This window comes from Cannabis sativa, chromosome 3 (genome assembly GCF_029168945.1).
Source record: "Cannabis sativa cultivar Pink pepper isolate KNU-18-1 chromosome 3, ASM2916894v1, whole genome shotgun sequence".
NCBI classification, from domain to species: domain Eukaryota; kingdom Viridiplantae; phylum Streptophyta; class Magnoliopsida; order Rosales; family Cannabaceae; genus Cannabis; species Cannabis sativa.
The window spans coordinates 43,871,797-43,898,359 of NC_083603.1; the positions used below are offsets into that span (position 1 = coordinate 43,871,797).

At 29.3% G+C, this 26,563-nt stretch overlaps 2 protein-coding genes across 3 annotated transcripts; one reads left to right on the forward strand and one right to left on the reverse strand.

Moving 5' to 3' along the window:
• Positions 1–4,538: 4,538 nt before the first annotated feature.
• Positions 4,539–24,273, forward strand: LOC115709316 (conserved oligomeric Golgi complex subunit 2). 2 transcript variants are annotated; one of them, XM_030637394.2, is made up of 12 exons: positions 4,539–5,175; positions 5,611–5,817; positions 6,371–6,701; positions 7,146–7,307; positions 7,459–7,558; positions 7,673–7,888; positions 7,997–8,108; positions 8,364–8,564; positions 8,691–8,795; positions 9,112–9,237; positions 9,339–9,473; positions 9,554–9,924. In XM_030637394.2, the coding sequence occupies exons 1-12, from the start codon at positions 4,720–4,722 to the stop codon at positions 9,683–9,685; spliced, it is 2,283 nt and encodes a 760-aa protein (XP_030493254.2). In that variant the 5' UTR covers positions 4,539–4,719; the 3' UTR covers positions 9,686–9,924. The 2 variants fall into 2 exon arrangements, with proteins under 2 accessions (XP_030493254.2, XP_030493253.2); XM_030637393.2 differs by lacking the exons at positions 8,364–8,564; positions 8,691–8,795; positions 9,112–9,237; positions 9,339–9,473; positions 9,554–9,924 and adding exons at positions 22,796–22,996; positions 23,123–23,227; positions 23,544–23,669; positions 23,771–23,905; positions 23,986–24,273 and having other exon boundaries at positions 4,540–5,175.
• LOC115709317 (calcium-binding protein CML38) lies at positions 13,832–17,986 on the reverse strand. The gene is made up of 2 exons (XM_030637395.2): positions 17,479–17,986; positions 13,832–14,410 (listed from the first exon to the last, which is right to left on the reverse strand). The coding sequence occupies exons 1-2, from the start codon at positions 17,893–17,895 to the stop codon at positions 13,955–13,957; spliced, it is 873 nt and encodes a 290-aa protein (XP_030493255.2). The 5' UTR covers positions 17,896–17,986; the 3' UTR covers positions 13,832–13,954.
• Positions 24,274–26,563: the final 2,290 nt, after the last annotated feature.

The window sequence follows — 26,563 nt, forward strand, 5'->3', positions numbered from 1 at the left end:
ACCATAAGAGCAGTGACGAAGCCAGAAATTTAGTTGAGTGAGGGCTTGAATAAATATTAAGTCAAAACTAATAAAAATAATGATAAATGTATCTTTCAAATTTTCATCTTCAACAAAATAAAATAATACTGTTGACAAAAATAAAATAAAATATTGTCAATGGTATTATTTTATTTTTTAATAAAGTATTATTTTTTTTATTATTTGTATTGGACTACTTTTAAAATGGGCTTGATTAGAATAAGAGTAGACTCATGAATCATGATTAAGATATTGAGTGAGGGCTTTTGTGAATTGGACTTTAATAAATTGAGCAAAGTGAATTAATATATGTATATATCTACATATAAAAAATTTGATGTATATATTTGAGTGAGGGCTTTAGCCCTAAAGTCCCTCCGTCCCTGCATAAGAGTATGTTTGGTTTGTTATAATAGGCGTGTTATTATAGAATTAAAATGCCCATTATAATATTTGGTTTGGTTTAAAAATGTCATAGGATTACATTGTAATGGTGATTATATTATATATATAATATACTAATTCTTATTGTTGTCACTATTTTTGTTAAGACAAAAAAAAAAAAATGATAGTATATTCACTAACTGACACAACTCTTAATAAAGTTGATGTGATATGTTAGAAAGTCTTTTAAATAAAGTTGAAGAGATAAGACAAGACAAATCCGCTGCTAACGGTTTATGCTTTATTTATGTCTATCAATTTATTTTCTTCCAAAGCATTTAGGCGAATAAAAGATAAACTTCATAAGAACTTATAAATAGGACTAAGGGATTACATTTAAAGGGACTTTTTTCTTTCTCTCATTGGTATTAAGTCTATAAACTGCCAAATTCTAGAGAGTAAACTTGATCTTGTTCATCAATACAAGTGACTCATTGATTAAAGTTTATTAACCACTTAAAAATCTCATCTCAAACATTTTTCAACACTATCAAATCCACTCTTCAATTTTTATAATTGTATAATCAGTTGGTTGATGTAAAATTACATAACACTTATTTCACTAAGAAAGTTGTGCTATGATGATTACATTGGAAATGATTATCTAAAGAAAAAGTAAAATAACTAACAACAAACCAAATATCATCGTAATTAATTTCTAGTATTATTCTTATTTCATCACATTGTTATTACTATTAGTGGAAATTACATGCAGTATGGCTTTTTTAAATGTTTTATGATAAATATAGCAGTTTTAAGTTTGGACAATTTGTATGGCATTTTTTCTTTTTTGGGTTTTTATATGGGTTTGAGGATGCTATATTTAGGTAAATGATTCTTTAAAATCCCATATTTAAGGATAAAGGAATCTGACTTCTCTCTTCCCCAACCCAAACGCTACTCTCTCTCTCTCTCTCGCTCCAATTGACTATACTCTCTTCTACCGCTCACTTAAACCAAAGTCCACATTCTTAGCTGCCTCTTTCCCTTTCTTCTCAATTAAACTTGTTTTTTTTTTTTTTTTCTATTTAAACTACTATTTATTTATTTATTTTTTTGTTAACAACTAATTATTTTATTAAAAACAGCAAAAATAAAAAAAAAAAACCAGTTTCATCAACATCATCATGAAAAAAAAAACAATATAAAAAATTATAATCTAAAAAGAATGCAAACTTTAAAAACTACTTTTATCAACATTGAAAATAACTAATAATTTCATTAAAAGATTAAAAAAAAATAGTTTCATCAACAAGATAATGAAAAAAAATTACAATCTAAAAACGATACTAACTTTAAAAACCAGTTTCATCAATATTAAAAAAAACTAATTATTTCATTAAAAGAGGCAAAAAAAAAAAAAATTCATCAATAACATATTGAAAAATACACAATGCCTAATAACTAAACTTTTACAAACAATACTAAATTTAAAAACCAGTTTTGAATATATAAATTTTATATCAATACCTAATAACCAAACTTCTAACTTTATTCTTTATTTTGGCATTTAATTTTTATTTGCTTGCTCAAAAAATAGAATTGATTTAAACATACGTTATGTAGCGAATGTAGCAAAGAGAAATAGAAATTAAAATCAAAGAGAAAAAAAGAAACAAAGAAAATTAAAGAGACAAAATGCAATAAAAACCATAAGAGAATAACAAAAAAAAAAACAGTGGAATGTAAGAAACCAGTTAGTAAAACAACCAAAATAAAAACAAACAAATAAAAACCAGTTTCTTGAAATAATCAAATCAAAAATTGAAACTTAAAACTCAATTATGAACAACAATAAAAAAACCAGTTATGAAAACTAGTTACTTAAAAAAAAACCAGTTATGAAAATAATAAAATAATATGTTTGTCAAAAACTGATTATTTAAAATAAAATAAAAATTGTTGTTCAAATATCATACAATAATAAAACTGGTTTTATACAAACTAAAAAAAATACAATAATATCATAAAAATGGAGCAACCCCATTACAGAACAGTTAAAACATGTGAAACCAGTTTCGACCTATGAAACCAGTTTTGACGCTATAAAAAATCATAACAAAATATAAATATTAATTATAAAGTTAACTGAAACTAGTTTCATCAGACAATCAAATAAAAAAATACACACACAAAAATACAAAAAAAATACTAATCACAAATATAATCAAAACAACACACCATGCATACAAATATTTAAAAAAAACTATAAGTGTAAAACAACCATAAAAACAAAAAAAAAAAAAACCATAAAACTCGAATAAAAACCATAAAAGAATAACAAAAAAAAAATAATGGAATGTGAGAAACCAGTTAGTAAAACAACCAAAATAAAAATAAACAAATAAAAACCAGTTTCTTGAAATAATCAAATAAAAAATTGAAACTTAAAACTCAATTATGAACAACAATAAAAAAACCAGTTATGAAAACTAGTTCTTAAAAAAAAACCAGTTATGAAAATAATAAAATAATATGTGTGTCGAATCGATTATTTAAAATAAAATAAAAATTGTTGTTCAAATATCATACAATAATAAAACTGGTTTTATACAAACTAAAAAAAATACAATAATATCATAAAAATGGAGCAACCCCATTACAGAACAGTTAAAACACGTGAAACTAGTTTCGACCTATGAAACCAGTTTTGACGCTATAAAAAATCATAACAAAATATAAATATTAATTATAAAGTTAACTGAAACTAGTTTCATCAGACAATCAAATAAAAAAAAAATACACACACACAAAAATACAAAAGAAAAAATATTAATCACAAATATAATCAAAACAACACACCATGCATACAAATATTAAAAACAAAATATAAGTGTAAGTTTTCAACCTAGAAACAAAATAATAAAAAGGTAACTTAAAATAAAAAATTTGTAATAACATAATGAAACTATTTTTTTTTTTTATTTTTTTAATGAAATTATTAGTTTCTTTCAATGTTGATGAAACTGGTTTTTTTTTTTCAGGATGATGTTGATGAAACTGGTTTTTTTTTTTCTGCTGCTTTTAATGAAATAATTAGTTTTTAACAAAAAAAAAACAGTAGTTTAAATAAAAAAAACAACTTTAATTTCTGTAAAAAAAAAACGTTTACAGTTGAGAACATTTTTTTTTATTTTAGTGTTTTATTTTTTAAAAAAAGAAAAAAAAATAAAAAAGAAACACAAATTTAAAGTTTTTTATGGCATTCCTCATTACTTTTTCCCATATTTGTAAGTTTTTTTTAAAAAAATGCCATATTTAGGGTAATTAAGTTTTCATGCCATATATATCAAAACATATATTCATTTTCCCATATTTTTGTAAATAGCCCTTACTATTATGATTATCATTCTATTCCATCAAACTAAATATCACCTACTTATGTTAGCTCACTAGGACGAATACTTCCAATCTTTTTATTATAATTGGATTATAAATGTAATTTTTTTTTAATAACGTTCATTAATGAAAGAGATAGTTAGATTTTATGATGATTACAAATAATTTTAGTTGCAATAGTTGGCACTTTAGCCATACGAATAATGTTTTGGGCATACACCCATTTTGTATTTTATGAACCTCAAAATTACAAAATCCAATAGCAAAAAAAGAGAAAATTACACTTTATACTTTTTTTATATTGTCCTTTTTTATTTTTATTCTTTCTTATAGGTATTTTGGGTACAATACATATAAAAAGAGAGGTATGTTTCAATTAAATATAAAACTAGAGGTAAATTTGATTAATTGATTAATAAAAGTGGTGTTTTACTTGCCCATAGCAAAATTGCTTCCTCCAAAGCATCCCGTTCGTTCCCTTTTCATTTTTTCTTGAAATTTTTTACAATTTTACCAAAAATTTATACTTATCCTTTATTTACCTTTTTTCGTACCTAATTGATTTTGCATCTTCAAATTAAATATTTTTTTTAAAAAATAATAATAATAATAAATAAAGAAGAAGAAAGTTGAGAAAGTTTGGCATAGGTTGTTGGACTAATGGGCCTCATAGTGTGGCCCATTCTAATGGCCCAAAATATAAATCAATTCTAATGGGCTTTTTTGTACAGAGAAACCGTTGTTGTTGATGTCGTCATCGTCTTCTACATCCTCCGTCTTTGTTAATCTGTGTATCTTTGTAGCTGTTAATTGACTGAGTGAGAACGTTGGTGACAAGATTCATATTTTCTCGCACTTTCTCGGTAAGCAAACAGCGGGTGGAATCGAAATTAGAGACCTGAATTTGGAGGTCTAATGGCGGATACGGTCTCAGCACCACCTAGATCTGCCAATGACCTCTTTGCAGACCCGCTCGACGGTCATCCCCTCTGGTTCAAGCCCGAGCTCTTTCTATCTCCCAATTTTGATTCTGAGTCTTATATATCCGAGTTACGAACCTTCGTTCCCTTCGACACTCTCCGATCCGAGCTCCACAGCCACTTGTCATCTCTCAATCACGAGCTTATCGACCTGATCAACCGCGATTATGCTGACTTCGTTAATCTTAGCACCAAGCTTGTTGACGTGGATTCTGCCGTCGTGCGTATGCGGGCTCCATTGGTGGAACTCAGAGAGAAGATCGAACAGTTCAGGAGCTCTGTGGAGGGCGCCCTTGTGGCTTTGAAGAATGGGTTGAAGCAGAGATCGGATGCTGCTTCCGCCAGAGAGGTCTTGGAGCTTTTGCTCGACACTTTTCATGTAGTCTCTAAGGTACGTCTGTTATAGCATGTGCTTACTTCCCTTTCAGCTTCGTTTGTTCTGACATTTTTAGTTTGCTTAGACTAAATTTTTAGTCAATTGGAAAAATGGGTTGGTATTTACTCATTGTTAATGATCTATTACCTGTGATTTAAAAGATATGGAGTAGAAACAGAGAACTTATTGATCAACTTCAATTTTGTCTTATCAATCCTCATGGTTTATAATTTTGTAAACTTTTCAGTCTTTTTCTATAAATTGTTTTATGTTCTTGAGAAATAAAAGAAAAAGTGTAAGCATTTCTTTTTTCTGTTAGAAATATTGAAAATTAAGCTCAATTAGTCAAGTGTATTTAATTTGAGTTGTCTGTGTGTTGCAAGATCACGTATTACTCTAGGTCTTGAGCTTCTTGATCTTGTGTATTGATTCTATCCAAATTCTATACAGGTTGAAAAACTGATAAAAGAGCTCCCTAGTGTGCCGGCTGATTGGTCAAATGGAGATGTAAGTTCTACAGAGAAGAACTTAATGAGCAATGGGACTTCCGTACAACATGTTGAAAGTGGAACAAGTTTGAGAGAAACTCAAAGCATGCTTTTGGAGAGAATTGCTAGTGAGATGAACCGACTAAAGTTCTATATAGCTCATGCGCAGGTCTTCATTACTCTCTTACCGTGTCACATTTTCAATTTTTACTTCATAGTTTCCTCCATTTGTTTTTCTATGTTCTGAAGTACAATCTTTTTGCACAAGTTCTATTAGTATTCATGTGTTGTTTGTTCAGTTTCCCCATTATGTAAATTAATTGAAAACTACTAATTAGGTTGCTTTCTTCGAGTTTGAGAGAAAATATTCATGCTGTTTGAAATTAATGAGGCTTAGTAAAAGAAATTCAATAGATTCGTCAATACAATGCTGTCTTAGTAGTTGAGCTTATGTTGTATTAGTTTTCTAATTTGTTTGTATGTCAAAAAATATCAATAACTTACTTTCATTGCTGTGGGTATTTTCGCATTGTATTATTGGGTGTGTTTCTTTATCATGAGAGCCTTGTTCCACCATCATCAGTACAAACAAAGATATCCAGTTTTGTTAGTTTTTCCCTAACATAGCGATCCTTGATTGTTCATAGGACCTACCCATTTTTTCTCTTCTTAGGTGTTTGCACGATCTTTGCTCATTGGTTTTCTCTGTTTTGCCAGTACAGAACCTACCTTTCATTGAAAACATGGAGAAGAGGATTCAGGGTGCTAGCTTATTATTAGATGCTAGTTTGGGACACTGTTTTGTGGATGGACTGGAACACCGAGATGCAAATGCAATTTTCAATTGCTTGAGAGCATATGCTTCCATTGATAACACTAAAAATGCAGAAGAAATTTTCCGGACAACGATTGTGGCACCATTGATACAGAAAATTATTCCATATGGACCATCATCTTTGGCTACAGGATCAAATGAACTTGAAAGTGATTACGTACAGGTCAATCAATGCATTGATAGAGATTGCAAATTTTTGTTGGAAATTTCTTTTGAAGGTATTGTATTGCTTTTGTGCCCCCATTAGCTTAGCTGAACATTTATTTTCACTCGTTGCTGCACCAGAAATTTTGTCATCATTATGTGCTATTCTGCTGTTTAAGTTTGTTTATTTTGGTGCTGTTCTTGCGCTTGGAACACTCAACACATTTTCTAGTGGTCTAGTATTTTACAGAAGTTGAACCAAATTGGCCTTAGTTTTAGCAGTCTAGCTGTGGTTCTAGACCTAGTAAATGTCAAAGTGATTTGTAAATTTTTTATGTGGCTTCGTAATTTTATCATCACTTTTCCATCCTGTCTGCCCTTTTTATATTATGTAGTTATGACATTAGTAAAGGTTTATTCAGAAGTATGCCAGTATATTTGATGACAACTTGCACGCGTTAACCTTATTAACTAGAATATCTCACAATTGAATTGTTGTGATTTCTTTTACTCCCCAGAAAATTCAGGTTTGCATGTATTTGATTTCCTGGCCAATTCTATCCTTAAAGAAGTTCTCACTGCAATCCAAAAGGGAAAACCTGGTGCCTTTTCCCCTGGAAGACCCACAGAATTCTTGAAAAATTACAAAGCAAGCCTAAAGTTCTTGTCTCATCTTGAAGGTAGGTATTCAAATCCTTTATTTCATTGTACTTAAAAGTATGCCATAGACCTATTTGTTAATGCACTGCCGCACTATTTACATGTTTTTTTTGGGGCCTAATAGTTACATGTGTCTGAGAGTAAGCTATAAACATCTGATTGTTATGCAAGGTTATTGTCCATCCAGTTCTGCTGTTGCTAAATTTCGAGCGCAATCTGTCTATAATGAATTTTTGAAGCAGTGGAATATTGGGGTTTATTTTTCTTTGAGGTAATTCCTATGACAGTACATTGTCTATTTCTCTTTGAGGTAACTCCTATGAATGGTGATTTACAGAACTGTAAGAATACCACGAACTGCTGTTAATAACTCAACTTTTCTCAGATTTCAGGAAATTGCGGGTGCTCTCGATTCTGAACTTGTGGCTGCCAGTCTTGTTCCTGTTCAGGATTCACAGTCTAGTCACAGAAATTCTCAAGATTTGACCTTGAAACAAAGTGTTGCTTTGTTGAATTGCATGGAATCCTGCTGGAGAGAAGATGTTCTTGTCCTTTCTTGTGCCGACAAGTTTCTTCGGTTATCCTTGCAGCTTCTCTCAAGGTCAATTTCATTAGTAACTTTGGCGTGTGTTATACTTATTTAACTCATGCTTATGCTTGACCAACATCCCCACCCACACCAGAATATTTGACTATGGCTTTATAACAGATACTCAAATTGGCTATCAGCTGGACTGGCTGCTCGTACGTCTGCTAACAATGCAAGATCCAACAGTGGATGTGAATGGGCTATTAGAGCTGTCCCAGATGATTTTATTTATGTACGTAATTCTTATTTTCTAAAAATCTACTTGTCATTTGTGGCACCTGTCAAATCTTTTAATTTATGGTTTATCCTTTTGACACTTGGACAAAGGAAACTGGCGGGAAAGTCCAAAATGTCACACTTCTGGATTCTGCAACTATAAGCGCACTAGATTTCATTAAGGAAAATAATTTTGCTCAGAAAAGAATCAAACATGAATTGACAACTTATGTTTGCAAACTAATTTAATAGATATTGTGAATAATTGCAGATTATTCACGATATTAAATGTTTGGCGACCAAGGTTTCTGGAGATTACTTGCAAAATGTTCTTCAGCTTCTTTCCCCGTGTTCTAGTGATGTTCTTGCTGTTGTAAAGCAGAGCGTTTTACAAGGTGGAAAATCCTTGAATGATTTACTGCCTCTAGTTGTCAAAACTATTGTTGAGACACTGGTTGAGAAGTCTGTTCAGGTAACATCAGTTAGGATTTGGTCCAACATGATGTAATATGAATGAGTATGTGATTTATTTCATTTTATGCTATACTGGTTGATGTCAAGTATGTTAACCTTTTTATTTCCATGTTCAAAAATGTAGGATTTGAAACAGTTAAAAGGGATAACTGCAACTTTCAGGATGACGAATAAACCTATTCCAACCAGGCATTCACCTTATGTTTCAGGAGTACTGCGTCCGTTGGAGGTACATGAACTATAGTTTCTTTAATAACAACAATTTTATCTCACTAATCATTTAAAAGTAAATGGTATATTCCACAGGCTATGTGGTTATATTATATTTCTATATAGGACTGTTCCACTTTTCTAAAATCTTTTCAGTCCTTATATTTTAGAGCATTAAGTTGTCTAAACCTCTTTCCAATTGTTGTCATAAGATTTAAGTAATACATGAGATGGTGGTTAACACTCAATTGAGCAACTTGTGTGAGCTTTTATTTTATTGCAAGGTTGTATGTAAAATCTCTTTTGACCAAATATGTTTCATATTGAACATCCAGACTTTTCTGCGTGGGGAGCGAGCTACTAAGTATTTAACCAGTGAAATAAAGAAGGAACTGCGTGACAGGGCTGCAGCAGAGATTACCAGTCGCTATTATGATTTAGCTGCTGATCTTGTTAGTGTGGTTAGTATTCTCATAACCCACATAAACTTTACCAACAATTGATAGAAGTTTTCTAGATCCACTTCTATGCCTTGATTATATTGGAATATTGTCATGACCAGGCTAGGAAAACAGAGTCTTCTCTTCAGAGAATACGACAAGGTGCACAACGACGTGCTGGTGCAAGCTCAGACATCTCGGAACACAACGTGTCCGACACTGACAAGATCTGCAGGCAGTTGTTTCTTGACATCAATGTAGGTTTTGTTCATTTGCACATTCATTGAGTGTATTTACTTGTTGAAATGGACACTGAGTTTCAATGTTTTCTTAACAGGAGTATGGCAAGAAGCTTGCTGAATTGGGTGTTGTTCCAAAGGAAATGTCGGCTTACCGTTCCCTGTGGCAATACGTGGCGCCGCCGGGTGAGGAAAGTGTTTTTGATTTTGAAGTGGCCAATTGGCTTTGATTGAGCCCTTTGTAGATATCTGATTTGTCCTTTTGATTATTTGGTTCTTATAAGTGTTTGATTTACTTATAATTTTGTAAGCTATAGTTTGTTCTTAGATATTCTTATTATTTCTTTTCATTTTTTTTTCAATATGGGAAGCAATATTCTTGCCTTGTACTGTTCATCTTTAGAGTAAAAATGTAAAATAAATACAAAATATGGGTTCTAAATTAAACATGGCACACAGATTCAATGTTTGGAGGGAAGCTGTCATTTTATTGTCCTAGGATTTAGCTCACTACTAAGTTAAGCTTAATTGTAAATTCTAAAAATTGCAAAAAGAATAACCTTTATTTTTATTTTAAATAGAAAAAAAATATGTATTTCTTTACCTATTTTGAGCTAATTTCATTTTTATTCTTCTTATAAAGGCAAAAATAATTGAAAAAAATCATTTATTTAAAATGTTTCAATATTTATATTTCTTTTTATTAATATAACTTATAAAACGGATAAACAAAATCGAAAAAATTAAAAAAAATAATTTAACATAGAATTTTTTTTTTCATTTCTATAAATTTTTTTATTTACAATAACACGTATATTGTTGGTTGTGATTTTATTTTTTTGTTTGTTCTTTAAATTTCTAGTTGTTGTGAGTTTGATTTCTCGTTGTTTTTAGTTATTTTCTTATTTTTTTTTTCGAAAAATATATGTTTAAAGTTTTAAAATTTTAAAAATGTATTTTTGTAAATAATAATTTTAGGTCTTAAAATTGTAAATAAAATATGTAAAATGGTATTTTTATTTTTATTTTCCAAAAATTAAAGCTAAAATAAAAATATTGATGTTTTTTTTATTGTTTTAAGCGTTAATATATTTATAAATAATTTATCAAATTTATTAATAAACACAAAATTCAAAATTAATCAAAATGCAAATTGTATTGTTTTAAAGGTAAATACCATTTCGGACCTTGTGTTTTGCAAAAGTTACTAATTGGACCCTCTGTTTTGTTAAATGACAAAATAGACCTTGAATTTTCTAAAATGGTAAAAATAGGACCCTAGGTTTAATGTTTTACAACTTTTTTTTTATATAACCAACTTGAAGATAATTTCTAACACGAACAGATATAGAAAATGTAAACAGTTTTGTCATAACACCTTTAGATCGAAGTATTATTAAATTTTATTTTGACAAAAAATCAGTTCAGAGTTCTATTTGTACCATTTTAAAAAATACATAGTGCATTTTGTCATTTAACAGAATAGAGGGTCCAATTGACAACTTTTGCAAAACACAGATTCCAAAATAATATTTACACTTGTTGTTTTAATGTTGGATTTTATTTTACACTTTATGTTTTGTTAATCAAAAGTTTATAAATGTACTTTAGTTTAATAATTTTTATTTTATATAATATGTATATATATATATTTAATTATAGTATTTTCTTTTTAATTTTTTTTCTTTTAATTCATATTTCTAAAAAATATATCCATATATAATATATATTTTAAATTTTATGACCAAACAATTAAAATAATTAAAAAAACTAAAAAATTATGCATGTTTTAAAAAAAATTATGGAAGAAAATTAAAATAAGTATAAAATTAACACAAAATAACGTGATAAATTTTTAAAAATTATTTTGAGTTATTGTTTTTAATATTGGGATGTACTTATTAGATATTATTTTGTGGGGTACAAATAAAACTCTTTATTTATATATTTCACTAATAAATATGTTGCGTTTTGTGTGCTGTTATTTATAAAATTTTTAAATTATATATATGACTATTAATTGAACAATAAAATTATATCAAATAATTTCAAACATATTTTTATGTATAATTTCAAAAATATATATATATATTTATTAACAAAAAATAATAAATCTATTTAATATCTTAGATAAAAAAGAAAGCATGCAAAGAAATATCTTCAAAATAATTTTCATCGTCATAGCTCACTTGTAATCAAATTAATGTATCACCGCCATCTCACTTGTAGTCATCATTAATATCTTTTCCAATAATCATCACCGTATCTCATTGTACATAAATAAATTAAATAATGATTTGTATGTATTTACTTCTATACACAAGTAAGTTTTTTTTATGAAAAAATTAATAATCTCTTGATTATTGGGATTTTAAATGTGCTGAATATAGAATTAGTCCTATTCTAATTTTTAGGATTTACAAATTGTTTAAAAAGTTAAAATTTAATCTGCATATTTTTCTGAATTAGGACACTGAGTGCCAAATATATTTTTGTCCAAATATTTATGCAGGTTATAATTTTTTAGTTTATTCAAAATACAGCCGTTATGTTGCTGGATTCTCTAAAATAAAAGGGAATATGTTCTTTATTATTCTTATTATTTGCCCACTTTTAGTTATATTGATGAGAGCCATATTGATCATGATTTGTGCATATTGTTATTTCATGACCTAATATTTGTGTCATCATAAGTAGATTATGTATGCACTCACCTGTACGTAAAAGACTTACAGGAAGAGAATTGAATCTGAGCCACGATATTATGGTGGTTATTAGGTTTGGCTACCCATTTTTTGGATATCATTCTCTATGATTGATATTGAGAGCTAGGGATCTAGTTGACTGTGTGATATGCATTTGACTCTTAATTTTGTGATTATTTGTGAGTCTCTCTATTTTGTTTATACATTTTGATAATGGTGATGATATATTTTATTTTTAAAAACTAACCATGCATGAGTTTTTATTAAACCAAGAGTCATTTGATATTAGTTGTTTTTCTACTCGGCTTTATAGAGTCACCCCATATTTTTTCCCATTCTAAGAGCTCAATTTGATGCTAATGGATGAGGATGGTATCATGGTATCGTTGAGGAAAAAATTCGTTATTAGTTTAGTCTTTTTTTTTTTTTTTTTTTTTTTTTCCTGTTTATCAAACTTTTCAATGAAAATTAATTTTGTATTTAAGCTTGAATGAATAGTCTGGATGACTTAAATTAATTATGTACTAGTTAAAAATAAGGAATGATGGATGCTACACATTATTTTTGTATTTTGTTGACTTATTAAATTTATGTATTGAGTAACTATATAATTGTGAGGGATATTATTGTTCTTTTACATTAATAAGTGATTCTAATTTCATTACTAATATTTACTTTATAGGTACATGACCTATTCTATTATTTTTAAATGTGTATTTCTTAATATAAATTAAAGTAATTTATAAGTAATATTTTCCTACAAGGGTTAAAGTGTAACTTTTGACCACCCAAATTATGGATATTACACATCTGTCACGACCTAAGGCTCGGATCGTGACAAGAGCATTTAGAGGGACAAACTCCTAAAAAAAAGCACCAACATCACAATGGACATAAGGTGCAAAATACTGAAAGAGCTAGAAAAGCTAAAGTAAACAAACCAAACAAAAACAAAAAGTAAAACAATTTCACTCGTCACTCCCCTAACGCAAACGAAGTAACACTAAATCCCAAAACTAGCAGAACAAAAATAGAGGAGTGCTACCATCTTTCGACGAGAAAAGTCCACTCTCAGCTGCCCGTTGTGATTATAAACGGTGAAAGTGTTAGGACAAGGGAAGTCCAAACATGCCACAACATAAAATTACAAGGACAAAAATATGTGAACTACACACCTATCTTCTTCTCAACATAAAAATAAAAAGGACGGACTAGTATTAAAGTAATCTTTATGGTGGTATATAATATGAATATTATTATTCTAAACCAAAGTAAAATAAAAATGATGTTTGTCAACCAAATATGACAATTTTTCTTTCCTATTCTTCTTTTTTCTCACCCGTTCATTTAAGCGTGTATAACAATTATTTAAAGTGACCACCCTACCTATTTCCCTTTTAACAATACAAATTTATGTTAATCAAACGTGTACATAATAACTCTTGTAGGAATTTGTACAAAAGTTGTTATGGTATAATCTCTTATGCATGGTTTCAAAAAAAAAAAAAAACTCTTTTAAATCTAAGTATTTTAGTTATGCAAATATGAATTTAATTATGTAAGAAAATTAATTTATCAAAACAAAAAATTAATTGAAAGTAGCGTGCAATTTTTGTGTGAATTTGTGTTAACATGGAACAAATTGAAAAAACTATATAAAATCATATAGAATGAAAATAATAAATAAATATGAGTATTATTAATTGTATTAATGTACACACAACATACAAAATACAAAAAAATAAATAAATAAAGAATTGTAACAATAAATTGAATGATTATAATTAATAGCCACTACTGCATCATAACCCTGAACTCATCAAAGCTAAGAACACCATCACCATTCAAATCAAAATGTTTGATCATAACTTTGCATTCATCAATGGATTTTGACTCACCCAATCTAGTAAGCATCATACTCAAACTTTTGGGTGTTATGAAACCAACTCTTTCCATATCATATATCTCAAAAGCTCTTCTCAAATCTTGCAACTTCTCCTTCTCACCATGATCATCATGAGTACTTGAATCCATGAAATTCACAAGATCATCCAATCCCAAGAAGCCATCTCCATCCAAATCCAAGCATTCCACAGCCTCTTCTGCCTCTTCAAGTGGTAATAACTCATCTCCAACCAATACAACACCAAGCCTATTCCTTAGCTCCAAGGCTGATATTTTCCCATCACCATTTTCATCAAAGTATTGGAAAACATGTTCCATCTCTAAATACAATTTGCTCATCACCATCTTATTAATTAATGTTATTATTAGTAGTAATGACTAATTGGGTTTTGTGGAAAACATTGTTAGAAATTAGAGTTATATATATGTTATATAGAATGTGGTTGTTGTTATAATGGAGGCGTGTTTATAGGGTGTTGGGGAGAAGTTGCTGAGAGTTTTTGATTAAAATTATTAGTAGAGAATTTGCAGAGAAAGAAGAAAGAAAGAATATGAATTGGGATGGGCTTCTAGGCGTTGTTGTACGGTCATGGATGGGGGAAATAAATAAATACTTTACGGCTGCCACACGCAGAAACTTACAATTTATATGATTGGACCCAACAACACGACTCATAAAAATAAAAATATTGACTTTGGAATGGACATAATAATAATAGTCAATTAATTAATTGGTCCAACAATAATAGTAGGCGCAAGTGGGTTAGAGTGAAGATTACAATACAAGATGAAGATAATGCAAAGAGCTAATTACTAATTAGTAGTGTGGAGCTCTATCATTAGATGTTATATTACGATTTTTTTTAAAAGATAAAATGGAATTTCTATTATTAATGAGTAAACTGAACATAGCACATTACATATAGATATTGTTCATTGAGTAAAATCAGCTAAAGTAAACAAACCAAACTATTTACAAGGACAAAAATTCTTACAGCATCTTTAACTAAATGACTTATAAGTGGTCAAGTGAGAACTGAGAAGCATCAAACAATATAAAGAATACCAGATTTTCATCTTAAATAAATATGTAACAAATTACACCTATTAATAATAATCATTTAAGGATCTTCCAATAAAAATTAGTAGAAATACCCCTATTTATTAAAATTATATAAGAGAAAAATATGACAAACTATACTCCAAATTCCTATATTGAATATATCGTCAAATTATAAAATATAGTGTTAGAAAGCTACAAGACCAATCCCGAATCCACCTGTGCATATCCAAAGCCAAAGCAATTGGAGATTAAACAGGGCCAGACTATATATTGTTAAAACAAAAAACCAGCCCAAAATTATTTAACTGCATGTAAATCTGTAAACCTGCATGTACACCCTATGATCACGGTGTAAATTTATTTAAGAACACTAGTGACGATACAAAATAATCCAAATATGCAAGCATTATTAGCAATCTCCGATATGCTACTGATTGTACTAGACTCGAAATTGCCTATGTCGTGGAATTATTATGTAGGTTTACCAGTAGACCTAGTGTAACATTGACATGCTATTTAGAGGGTCATGAGATAACTTAAAAGAACCATGAACCTTGAATTATATTATCAGAAGTTTCTATCTGTCCTTGAAGGGTACAATATGATGCTGGAATACTTTATCAAATGACTCTAAGGCAACCGGTGGCTATAACTTTAACATAGTTGGTGGAGTTATTTCATGAAAGTCTAAGAAACAGACTATTTTAGCTAAACCAACAATGCAGTCTGAAATGATTGGACTAGCTACTGCTAGTGAAGAAGCAAGTTGGTTGAGAAGCCTGCTAATTGATATTCTTTTATGGGTAAGACCTATATCAGCTGTGTTGGTCCATCGCAATAGTACTGTGACTATTGCAAAAGTTTAAAATCGTAATTACAATGGTAAGAGAGATAAATACGTCGTAAGCACAACATTGTTTAAGAGTTTTTCTCAACAGGAACTGTTAGAATGAATCATGTACGTACGCACTGATGATAACTTAGTTGATCCTTTGAAGAAAGGTTTAGCTAAAGAGAAAGGCCTTAAACTATCGAAAGGAATAGGACTATTGTCTTTAGATTGATGAATCACTCATAATGGTAACCCAATCTATAGACTAGAGATTCTAAAAATAGGTTTAATGAATAATAACAAGTTATGAAGTGATCAAAATGAGACCATGCTATAATTATATCAAAATTGAAGCATAAATTCCTGAAGCGAAATAAGGCCGAGTTAATAGATGTTCTTAATGAGTTCTTTAGTCCAAGTTGAGTGGACTACCAAGCTACCTATGTAGGTATGGGACTACACAGTTGAAGAAGGCTTAAATGGATTGATTGGTACTACCTATATCAACAAGGTGCATCTTGTTTTTCGGTAAGAACTCCACAGTTAAGTGTGCTTGACTTGGGGTGATTTCAGGATGGGTGACCTCCTGGAAAGTTTTCCCAAGAAGTGTGCGAGTGAGGACAAAGCACGCTGGAAACACTCGTGTTGGTCTGTAGGGTCAGTCGTCTATTTAGGAAGCAACGAGAGTGACATACTCGTGTATAAGAGCCATTATTCCGTGGGTGTAAGGGCCCAATAGAGGCTTGAAGCGGGGACGTTACAGTTCGTCCGATCGACTAAGCCTAGTTGGCTTGTTAGTATGGTGTGTACCTTAGTTTTTAGAGAAAAATTATTTATTAAAAATTATTATTTTTTATTTAATTAATTAAAACTGTTTTTAAACATGTTTCATTAATTGATAAACAAAGACTTTTTTTTCATATTTTTTTAGCTACGACCCAACTCTCTCACAATTCATAAAAAACGACTCTATTTTTTTTGTTTTATATATTAACGCATCAGAACCAATGAAAAAAGACATCCCTTTTTTACAAACAATTTTCCCATTTGAATTATTTTGGGCAGTAATATTATTAGATGGTGTATATGACAGTTCGTAATGAGGTTTTGATACAGTGTACTACTGGGCGAGATGATTGACATTTTTCAACTGCTTGCACATTTTTAGACAGTGCCACGCATGTCTTAAAAATTTTAAGAACGACTTAATTTACAATGCAATCCAATTATTTAGTAATATTGTTCCTCTTTTATTTTCTGTAACAACGTTTACAACAATAATCATTATGTAGATAAAGTCAAAGTGTATTTTCTCAACACCTTATTAGTTCTTGCTCCACAAAAACTTAAATATGAGTATAATAACAAAGTCAAAAAATAAATAAAACACGAGTTATATAATATTGCATTAATATATACACACGTACAAACCACAAAAATTGTACTACAATAAATTAATGAAATCTTCAGTACTAATCACTACTGCATCATAATCCTGAACTCATCAAAGCTAAGAACACCATCACCATTCAAATCAAAATGTTTGATCATAACTTTGCATTCATCAATGGATTTTGACTCACCCAATCTAGTAAGCATCATACTCAAACTTTTGGGTGTTATGAAACCAACTCTTTCCATATCATATATCTCAAAAGCTCTTCTCAAATCTTGCAACTTCTCCTTCTCACCATGATCATCATGAGTACTCGATTCCATGAAATTCACAAGATCATCCAATACCAAGAAGCCATCTCCATCCAAATCCAAGCATTCCACAGCCTCTTCTGCCTCTTCAAGTGGTAATAACTCATCTCCAACCAATACAACACCAAGCCTATTCCTTAGCTCCAAGGCTGATATTTTCCCATCACCATTCTCATCAAAGTATTGGAAAACATGTTCCATCTCTAGATACAATTTGCTCATCACCATCTTATTATTATTATTATTAGTAGTAGTAGTAGTAGTAATGATATGTATAGAGATTGTAATTGGGTTTTGTGGAAAACATTGTTAGAAATTAGAGTTATATGTACTATATATATGTGGTTATGATGCTGATCACAGAAGTTGCTGAGAGTTTTCGAGGCATTGAGAAATTTAGGATTTAATTATTAATGAGAAGTGTGTTGTACTTGCTTGCACGGTCACGGATGATGGGAAATTATGTAGTTTACGGCTACAACACGGAGAAGATTTTTCATATATATACGCAAATTAATGGTTGATTATAAAGTAGGCTGACAAGACTGGAAAATTAAAAGTTGACTTTGGACTTTTTGGAAAAGTCCATATATATGAAAAAATGCATATCAAATGAATGTCAAACATTTTGATATTAGATCGTAATCTTAATAAAATATTTTAGGAAAATTCTACCATGCACCCTCTTAAAATGGATACGTTGATGTATCTTTATCTATTTTAGCACCCGCAATAATTTTTTAGTCAAATTTTTTCTCATGGTCATATACGTTATAATTATTTAAGACATCCTGCAAAATTTTAAGAAATTTGGAAAAGTTTAACACGCCGAAAAATACGTTCAAACAATGTGTTGCACGCGTGACTATTTTATTTTATACGTGTAAAAAAAACTGTTTGAACATTATTTTCTATAATATAAATTATTCGGAATTTCTCAAAATTTTGTAGTTGATCTTAAATAGCTATAATGTACATGAATATGAAAAAAAATTAGACTAAATTTTTTCTTGATGCCGAAACAAGTCAAGGGTGTATCAGTACATTCCTTTTATGGGTGTAGGTTATTTTGCTCATTTTTTCAAAAAATCTATTGATGTAGCCACAAACTACGCATATAGTTACTATATGAGCAGACCAGACTTTGAGCATAGGCGGGCTAGGTCTATGCTTAGGACCGAAGAAATTATACTCTATACTCTTTTTATATTGTCTTCTTTTATTTTTACCTTATTTTTTAAAGTCTATCATTTTTACCACTTTTTTTTTAAAAGATTGTACCAATTTTACCCCTATCACTTCAAGATACTCTCCATGTGACTCTCTTATGTCAGGGTATTTTGGGTACAATACATATAAAAAGAGGTATGTTTCAATAAAATATAAAATTAGAGATAAATTTGATTAATTGATTAACAAAAGTGTTATTTTTCAACTTACCCCCTTAGGACCCACCTAGCTAGAGGCCCAAAAAAAGTTTGTTCCCTTTTAGAATTATATATTTTTTTACTGATTTTGAAAAGACTACATTTTTCTTAAAATAAGAGCAAAAATATTTTTCTTCCTATAGCTTACTAAATTTCAGGTTGGCCCTGAGTATGAGAGAGAGTCTAATTAACTAACTTAAGTTAGCTATAGCAAAATATAAGACCATCTCTTCTCTAATGTAAGATGTATAATTGTATTAATTTCAGCCCAAAATATATACTAAAGATATATTTAGCCTATTTTGTAATTGTGCTCCAATGCACAACGAGCAAAATAATTAAAAAAAAATTAAGAAGTAACTAATGTTTATTGAAATGTACAATACAATTAACTTATTTTATTTTTCTTGATGATTAACTTTTTTATGAGATTAAAATGGGAAATTAAAAAAACCTTTTTTAATTAATAAATATATTAATGAGTGAGAAAGTAGTAATCAAAAAATATAATATTTATTGTGTGTTAAAATTTAGACTGTTATCTTTTGTATTAAATTTAGCACAAATTTTAGCATAAGCCAAATTTAGAACAAATTTACACCACCATTGAAACTTACTTTTATCAACGACATATTCTAAAAATGACAATACACAATTCTTATAACACTTCATTAAAGATGTTCTAACAACCTTAAACATTCAATTATTAACTCTAAAGTTATAGATATACAATCCTATATTTTATCCATAGAGCACTACCTATGCAATTATTTTTTGCAAAATGAGTAAAATGCAACTAAATGGGTAAATTTATAATTATTTCCAAAGTTCGAAAGGTACTTTTTACAAAAAAAAAAAAAAAAAAAAAAAAAAAAAAGTAAAATTATAACAGTATCAAAGTTTAGGAAAAAAAAAATCCTATATATATATATTTTATTTTCACAATTCCCTTCCATTATACTAGGAAAATTTTAATTTTGATGATTAATAAAATACCCCATATCAAATTTGACTCCCCTTACTAATTTATACCAATTAATTTCTTTGATTACATGAACTTCCCATTTTACTCTTTTTTAAAATAAAAAAAAATGGTTAAAAACTGAAATGGTTCACCCCTCTCTCTCTTCCCTCTCGTTTGGTTCTCTCTCTCTTTCTCTACTTTGACAAAAACTAAAACCCACCACCCCTCTCTCTCTTCCCTCTCGTGTGCTTCTCTCTCTCTCTCTCTCTCTCTCTCTCTCTCTCTCTCTCTCTCTCTCTCTCTCTCTCTCTCTCTCTCTCTCTCTCTCTCTCTCTCTCTCTCTCTCTCTCTCTCTCTCGGTGGTGGAAAATCGGACCACACCCCCACACTCAAGAATCATTCAATATTATAATAGGTAAGTTGTGTTTTAAGCATTTTGTTAGACATTAGTAATAGTATTTAGCTTGCATTCGTTATATCTGTGGTATTTATTGGAACTGGTATTTTTTTGTTTAAAATAGTAGATTTAGTTTTCTGTCGAAATCTGGGTTTTCCAGAGGTTATCGACAATTTATCGATAGAATATCGATAAAATGTCGATGACATGTGAAGGATGGTCAGGGATGACCATTATCAACATGATATCGACAAATGTCGATGAAAAAGCAATTTAAATAATTTCATTTATTTGGCAATGTATCGACAATTTGTCAATATTTTTTACTTATATTTGTCGATAGCATGTCGATATATTGTCGACGTTAAGACAAAAAAAATGAAAACTTTTAAACAATTGACTAGAAAACAAGTGAATTTTTTTAAACATAAGTAAAGACTAAATAAACATTAAAACTGACAGTTCTTATCGATGGAATGTCGATAGGTTTGTCGAATATGTTAAATTTTTGCCTTTTTTAGTTTTTTTATTATTTTTTGGTATTTTTCCCTAACTTACCTTTTTTTGTTTGAAAATACAGGATCGACTGTGTTTCTTGTTGTATCTTACGATGGTGTTTGGTCTGTTGAGGGTTTTAATTGGGTTTATGTTACGAATTTTATATTTACTACGCAAGTATACGCAATCAAGTAGTATCTCACGCAAGTGAGGTCGAACCACAGGGAATTGGATTAACTACTACTAAACTATACTTATGATTCTATTTGGTAAAATAATAATTTTACAATTTAAAAGTAAATAACTCAGAAAATTAAAAGAAAATAAACGACGATTAATCAAGATGAGAGATTAGGGAGGTGAATCCTGTTGATAAGCTACCCATGTTAATACCTAATTGCTATCCTTATCTTAATGTGAATGACAGATTATAAATTAAACTAACTCCTTTCAGATCTTTTAGGTTCTAAATAATATGTTCTCTAATTAACTTCTTAATTAAATCAACACAAAATCAGCATTAAGCAATAATCTATTTGTCACTAAAGCTATGTAAATACTTTCGTTTCACATCAAAACCTAGACTATCAAATTTTAGCATTCTCAATTCTCACTTTTCAGATTTCGAATTGAGATCATTAAACATGTAAAAGGTGATCAAGCTTGCACATGGAATTAAACACAAATATAGATAGTATTCACAAACAAGATAAATGAATGGCAATTATTTATTAACTAGGCATAAACTTAAACAACATTCATCATCCTCCCTTTTAGTTCAACATAACTCTAAAAACATCCATGATTAATTCAGAAACAAAACTAAACATAAAAGAAGAAATTAAGGGTAAAAGAAAGAAACTAGAAGGTGATATCGCTCCGGGTCTTCAAGATAGCTTCCTCTCCACTTGCATCCACTATTTAGGTCTATTTCTGCTTGCTTTGACCTTCAGTGTCGTATTCCTTATATAGGGATGAGAGGTGTGCTTCCAATTTGAGAAAAAAATCAAAATTAGGTCAAATCTGCGATTTCCGTACCTAGTCGCGACTAGCATTTAAGCTGGTCGCGACTACAGGCAAACCTCGAAAATCAGAGGTTCTGCCAAATCTCGAAGTCGCGACCAGAGTCGCGACCAGGAAAAAGGGCCGCGACCTGGCTCTCTGGAGGTCGCGACTACTGACGCGTCTGGAGCCGAATTTTCCAATTTTTTCCAGTTTGTCCCAGTTTTTCGCCATTTGACTGAACTTGAACTTTAACACCCCAGGAACCTAAAATAATTAAAATCAAGCGTAAAACTGCTCCAAAAGACACCAATAGACGAGATAATGCTAACTTTAAAGACCCGAAACATAGGCTAAATATAACCTAACAATTTATAAAGTTGAAAGCAGTTTGACATTGACAGTTAGAACTAACCCTAAACCCTATCGACAACCTATTGACTTATCGACAAATGTATAACACAGTTAAACCTAAACCTTAAATCCTAAAATATATAACACAGTAAACACAACTAACCAAGTAAATTACAACAAAAAAAAATCTAAAAGTTGGCAAAACCGTTTTTTTTTCGTCGTGTTATTTATGTACGTAATTCTTATTTTCAAAAAATATACTTGTCATTTGTGGCACCTGTCAAATCTTTTAATTTATGGTTTATCCTTTTGACACTTGTACAAAGGAAAGTGGCGGGAAAGTCCAAAATGTCACACTTCTGGATTCTGCCACTATAAGCGCACTAGATTTCATTAAGGAAAATAATTTTGCTCAGAAAAGAATCAAACATGAATTGACAACTTATGTTTGCAAACTAATTTAATAGATATTATGAATAATTGCAGATTATTCACGATATTAAATGTTTGGCGACCGAGGTTTCTGGAGATTACTTGCAAAATGTTCTTCAGCTTCTTTCCCCGTGTTCTAGTGATGTTCTTGCTGTTGTAAAGCAGAGCGTTTTACAAGGTGGAAAATCCTTGAATGATTTACTGCCTCTAGTTGTCAAAACTATTGTTGAGACACTGGTTGAGAAGTCTGTTCAGGTAACATCAGTTAGGATTTGGTCCAACATGATGTAATATGAATGAGTATGTGATTTATTTCATTTTATGCTATACTGGTTGATGTCAAGTATGTTAACCTTTTTATTTCCATGTTCAAAAATGTAGGATTTGAAACAGTTAAAAGGGATAACTGCAACTTTCAGGATGACGAATAAACCTATTCCAACCAGGCATTCACCTTATGTTTCAGGAGTACTGCGTCCGTTGGAGGTACATGAACTATAGTTTCTTTAATAACAACAATTTTATCTCACTAATCATTTAAAAGTAAATGGTATATTCCACAGGCTATGTGGTTATATTATATTTCTATATAGGACTGTTCCACTTTTCTAAAATCTTTTCAGTCCTTATATTTTAGAGCATTAAGTTGTCTAAACCTCTTTCCAATTGTTGTCATAAGATTTAAGTAATACATGAGATGGTGGTTAACACTCAATTGAGCAACTTGTGTGAGCTTTTATTTTATTGCAAGGTTGTATGTAAAATCTCTTTTGACCAAATATGTTTCATATTGAACATCCAGACTTTTCTGCGTGGGGAGCGAGCTACTAAGTATTTAACCAGTGAAATAAAGAAGGAACTGCGTGACAGGGCTGCAGCAGAGATTACCAGTCGCTATTATGATTTAGCTGCTGATCTTGTTAGTGTGGTTAGTATTCTCATAACCCACATAAACTTTACCAACAATTGATAGAAGTTTTCTAGATCCACTTCTATGCCTTGATTATATTGGAATATTGTCATGACCAGGCTAGGAAAACAGAGTCTTCTCTTCAGAGAATACGACAAGGTGCACAACGACGTGCTGGTGCAAGCTCAGACATCTCGGAACACAACGTGTCCGACACTGACAAGATCTGCAGGCAGTTGTTTCTTGACATCAATGTAGGTTTTGTTCATTTGCACATTCATTGAGTGTATTTACTTGTTGAAATGGACACTGAGTTTCAATGTTTTCTTAACAGGAGTATGGCAAGAAGCTTGCTGAATTGGGTGTTGTTCCAAAGGAAATGTCGGCTTACCGTTCCCTGTGGCAATACGTGGCGCCGCCGGGTGAGGAAAGTGTTTTTGATTTTGAAGTGGCCAATTGGCTTTGATTGAGCCCTTTGTAGATATCTGATTTGTCCTTTTGATTATTTGGTTCTTATAAGTGTTTGATTTACTTATAATTTTGTAAGCTATAGTTTGTTCTTAGATATTCTTATTATTTCTTTTCATTTTTTTTTTCAATATGGGAAGCAATATTCTTGCCTTGTACTGTTCATCTTTAGAGTAAAAATTTAAAATAAATACAAAATATGGGTTCTAAATTAAACATGGCACACAGATTCAATGTTTGGAGGGAAGCTGTCATTTTATTGTCCTAGGATTTAGCTCACTACTAAGTTAAGCTTAATTGTAAATTCTAAAAATTGCAAAAAGAATAACCTTTATTTTTATTTTAAATAGAAAAAAAATATGTATTTCTTTACCTATTTTGAGCTAATTTCATTTTTATTCTTCTTATAAAGGCAAAAATAATTGAAAAAAATCATTTATTTAAAATGTTTCAATATTTATATTTCTTTTTATTAATATAACTTATAAAACGGATAAACAAAATCGAAAAAATTAAAAAAAATAATTTAACATAGAATTTTTTTTTTTCATTTCTATAAATTTTTTTATTTACAATAACACGTATATTGTTGGTTGTGATTTTATTTTTTTGTTTGTTCTTTAAATTTCTAGTTGTTGTGAGTTTGATTTCTCGTTGTTTTTAGTTATTTTCTTATTTTTTTTTTCGAAAAATATATGTTTAAAGTTTTAAAATTTTAAAAATGTATTTTTGTAAATAATAATTTTAGGTCTTAAAATTGTAAATAAAATATGTAAAATGGTATTTTTATTTTTATTTTCCAAAAATTAAAGCTAAAATAAAAATATTGTTGTTTTTTTTTATTGTTTTAAGCGTTAATATATTTATAAATAATTTATCAAATTTATTAATAAACACAAAATTCAAAATTAATCAAAATGCAAATTGTATTGTTTTAAAGGTAAATACCATTTCGGACCTTGTGTTTTGCAAAAGTTACTAATTGGACCCTCTGTTTTGTTAAATGACAAAATAGACCTTGAATTTTCTAAAATGGTAAAAATAGGACCCTAGGTTTAATGTTTTACAACTTTTTTTTTTTTATATAACCAACTTGAAGATAATTTCTAACACGAACAGATATAGAAAATGTAAACAGTTTTGTCATAACACCTTTAGATCGAATTATTATTAAATTTTATTTTGACAAAAAATCAGTTCAGAGTTCTATTTGTACCATTTTAAAAAATACAGAGTGCATTTTGTCATTTAACAGAATAGAGGGTCCAATTGACAACTTTTGCAAAACAATGATTCCAAAATAATATTTACACTTGTTGTTTTAATGTTGGATTTTATTTTACACTTTATGTTTTGTTAATCAAAAGTTTATAAATGTACTTTAGTTTAATAATTTTTATTTTATATAATATATATATTTAATTATAGTATTTTCTTTTTAATTTTTTTTCTTTTAATTCATATTTCTAAAAAATATATCCATATATAATATATATTTTAAATTTTATGACCAAACAATTAAAATAATTAAAAACTAAAAAATTATGCATGTTTTAAAAAAAATTATGAAAGAAAATTAAAATAAGTATAAAATTAACACAAAATAACGTGATAAATTTTTAAAAATTATTTTGAGTTATTGTTTTTAATATTGGGATGTACTTATTAGATATTATTTTGTGGGGTACAAATAAAACTCTTTATTTATATATTTCACTAATAAATATGTTGCGTTTTGTGTGCTGTTATTTATAAAATTTTTAAATTATATATATGACTATTAATTGAACGATAAAATTATATCAAATAATTTCAAACATATTTTTATGTATAATTTTAAAAATATATATATATATATATATTTATTAACAAAAAATAATAAATCTATTTAATATCTTAGATAAAAAAGAAAGCATGCAAAGAAATATCTTCAAAATAATTTTCATCGTCATAGCTCACTTGTAATCAAATTAATGTATCACCGCCATCTCACTTGTAGTCATCATTAATATCTTTTCCAATAATCATCACCGTATCTCATTGTACATAAATAAATTAAATAATGATTTGTATGTATTTACTTCTATACACAAGTAAGTTTTTTTTTATGAAAAAATTAATAATCTCTTGATTATTGGGATTTTAAATGTGCTGAATATAGAATTAGTCCTATTCTAATTTTTAGGATTTACAAATTGTTTAAAAAGTTAAAATTTAATCTGCATATTTTTCTGAATTAGGACACTGAGTGCCAAATATATTTTTGTCCAAATATTTATGCAGGTTATAATTTTTTAGTTTATTCAAAATACAGCCGTTATGTTGCTGGATTCTCTAAAATAAAAGGGAATATGTTCTTTATTATTCTTATTATTTGCCCACTTTTAGTTATATTGATGAGAGCCATATTGATCATGATTTGTGCATATTGTTATTTCATGATC

Bases quoted from the DNA above. Each gene is read 5' to 3' on its own strand.
- LOC115709316 (XM_030637394.2), top strand. From the start codon at position 4,720: ATGGCGGATACGGTCTCAGCACCACCTAGATCTGCCAATGACCTCTTT. The intron at 5,818-6,370 runs GTCTTCATTACT...TTGCCAGTACAG, and splicing joins TCTATATAGCTCATGCGCAG to AACCTACCTTTCATTGAAAA. The intron at 7,559-7,672 runs GTAATTCCTATG...AACTTTTCTCAG, and splicing joins GGGGTTTATTTTTCTTTGAG to ATTTCAGGAAATTGCGGGTG.
- LOC115709317 (XM_030637395.2), bottom strand. From the start codon at position 17,895: ATGGTGATGAGCAAATTGTATCTAGAGATGGAACATGTTTTCCAATAC. The intron at 14,411-17,478 runs GTTCTTAGCTTT...TTAATTAATAAG, and splicing joins TTGATTTGAATGGTGATGGT to ATGGTGATGAGCAAATTGTA.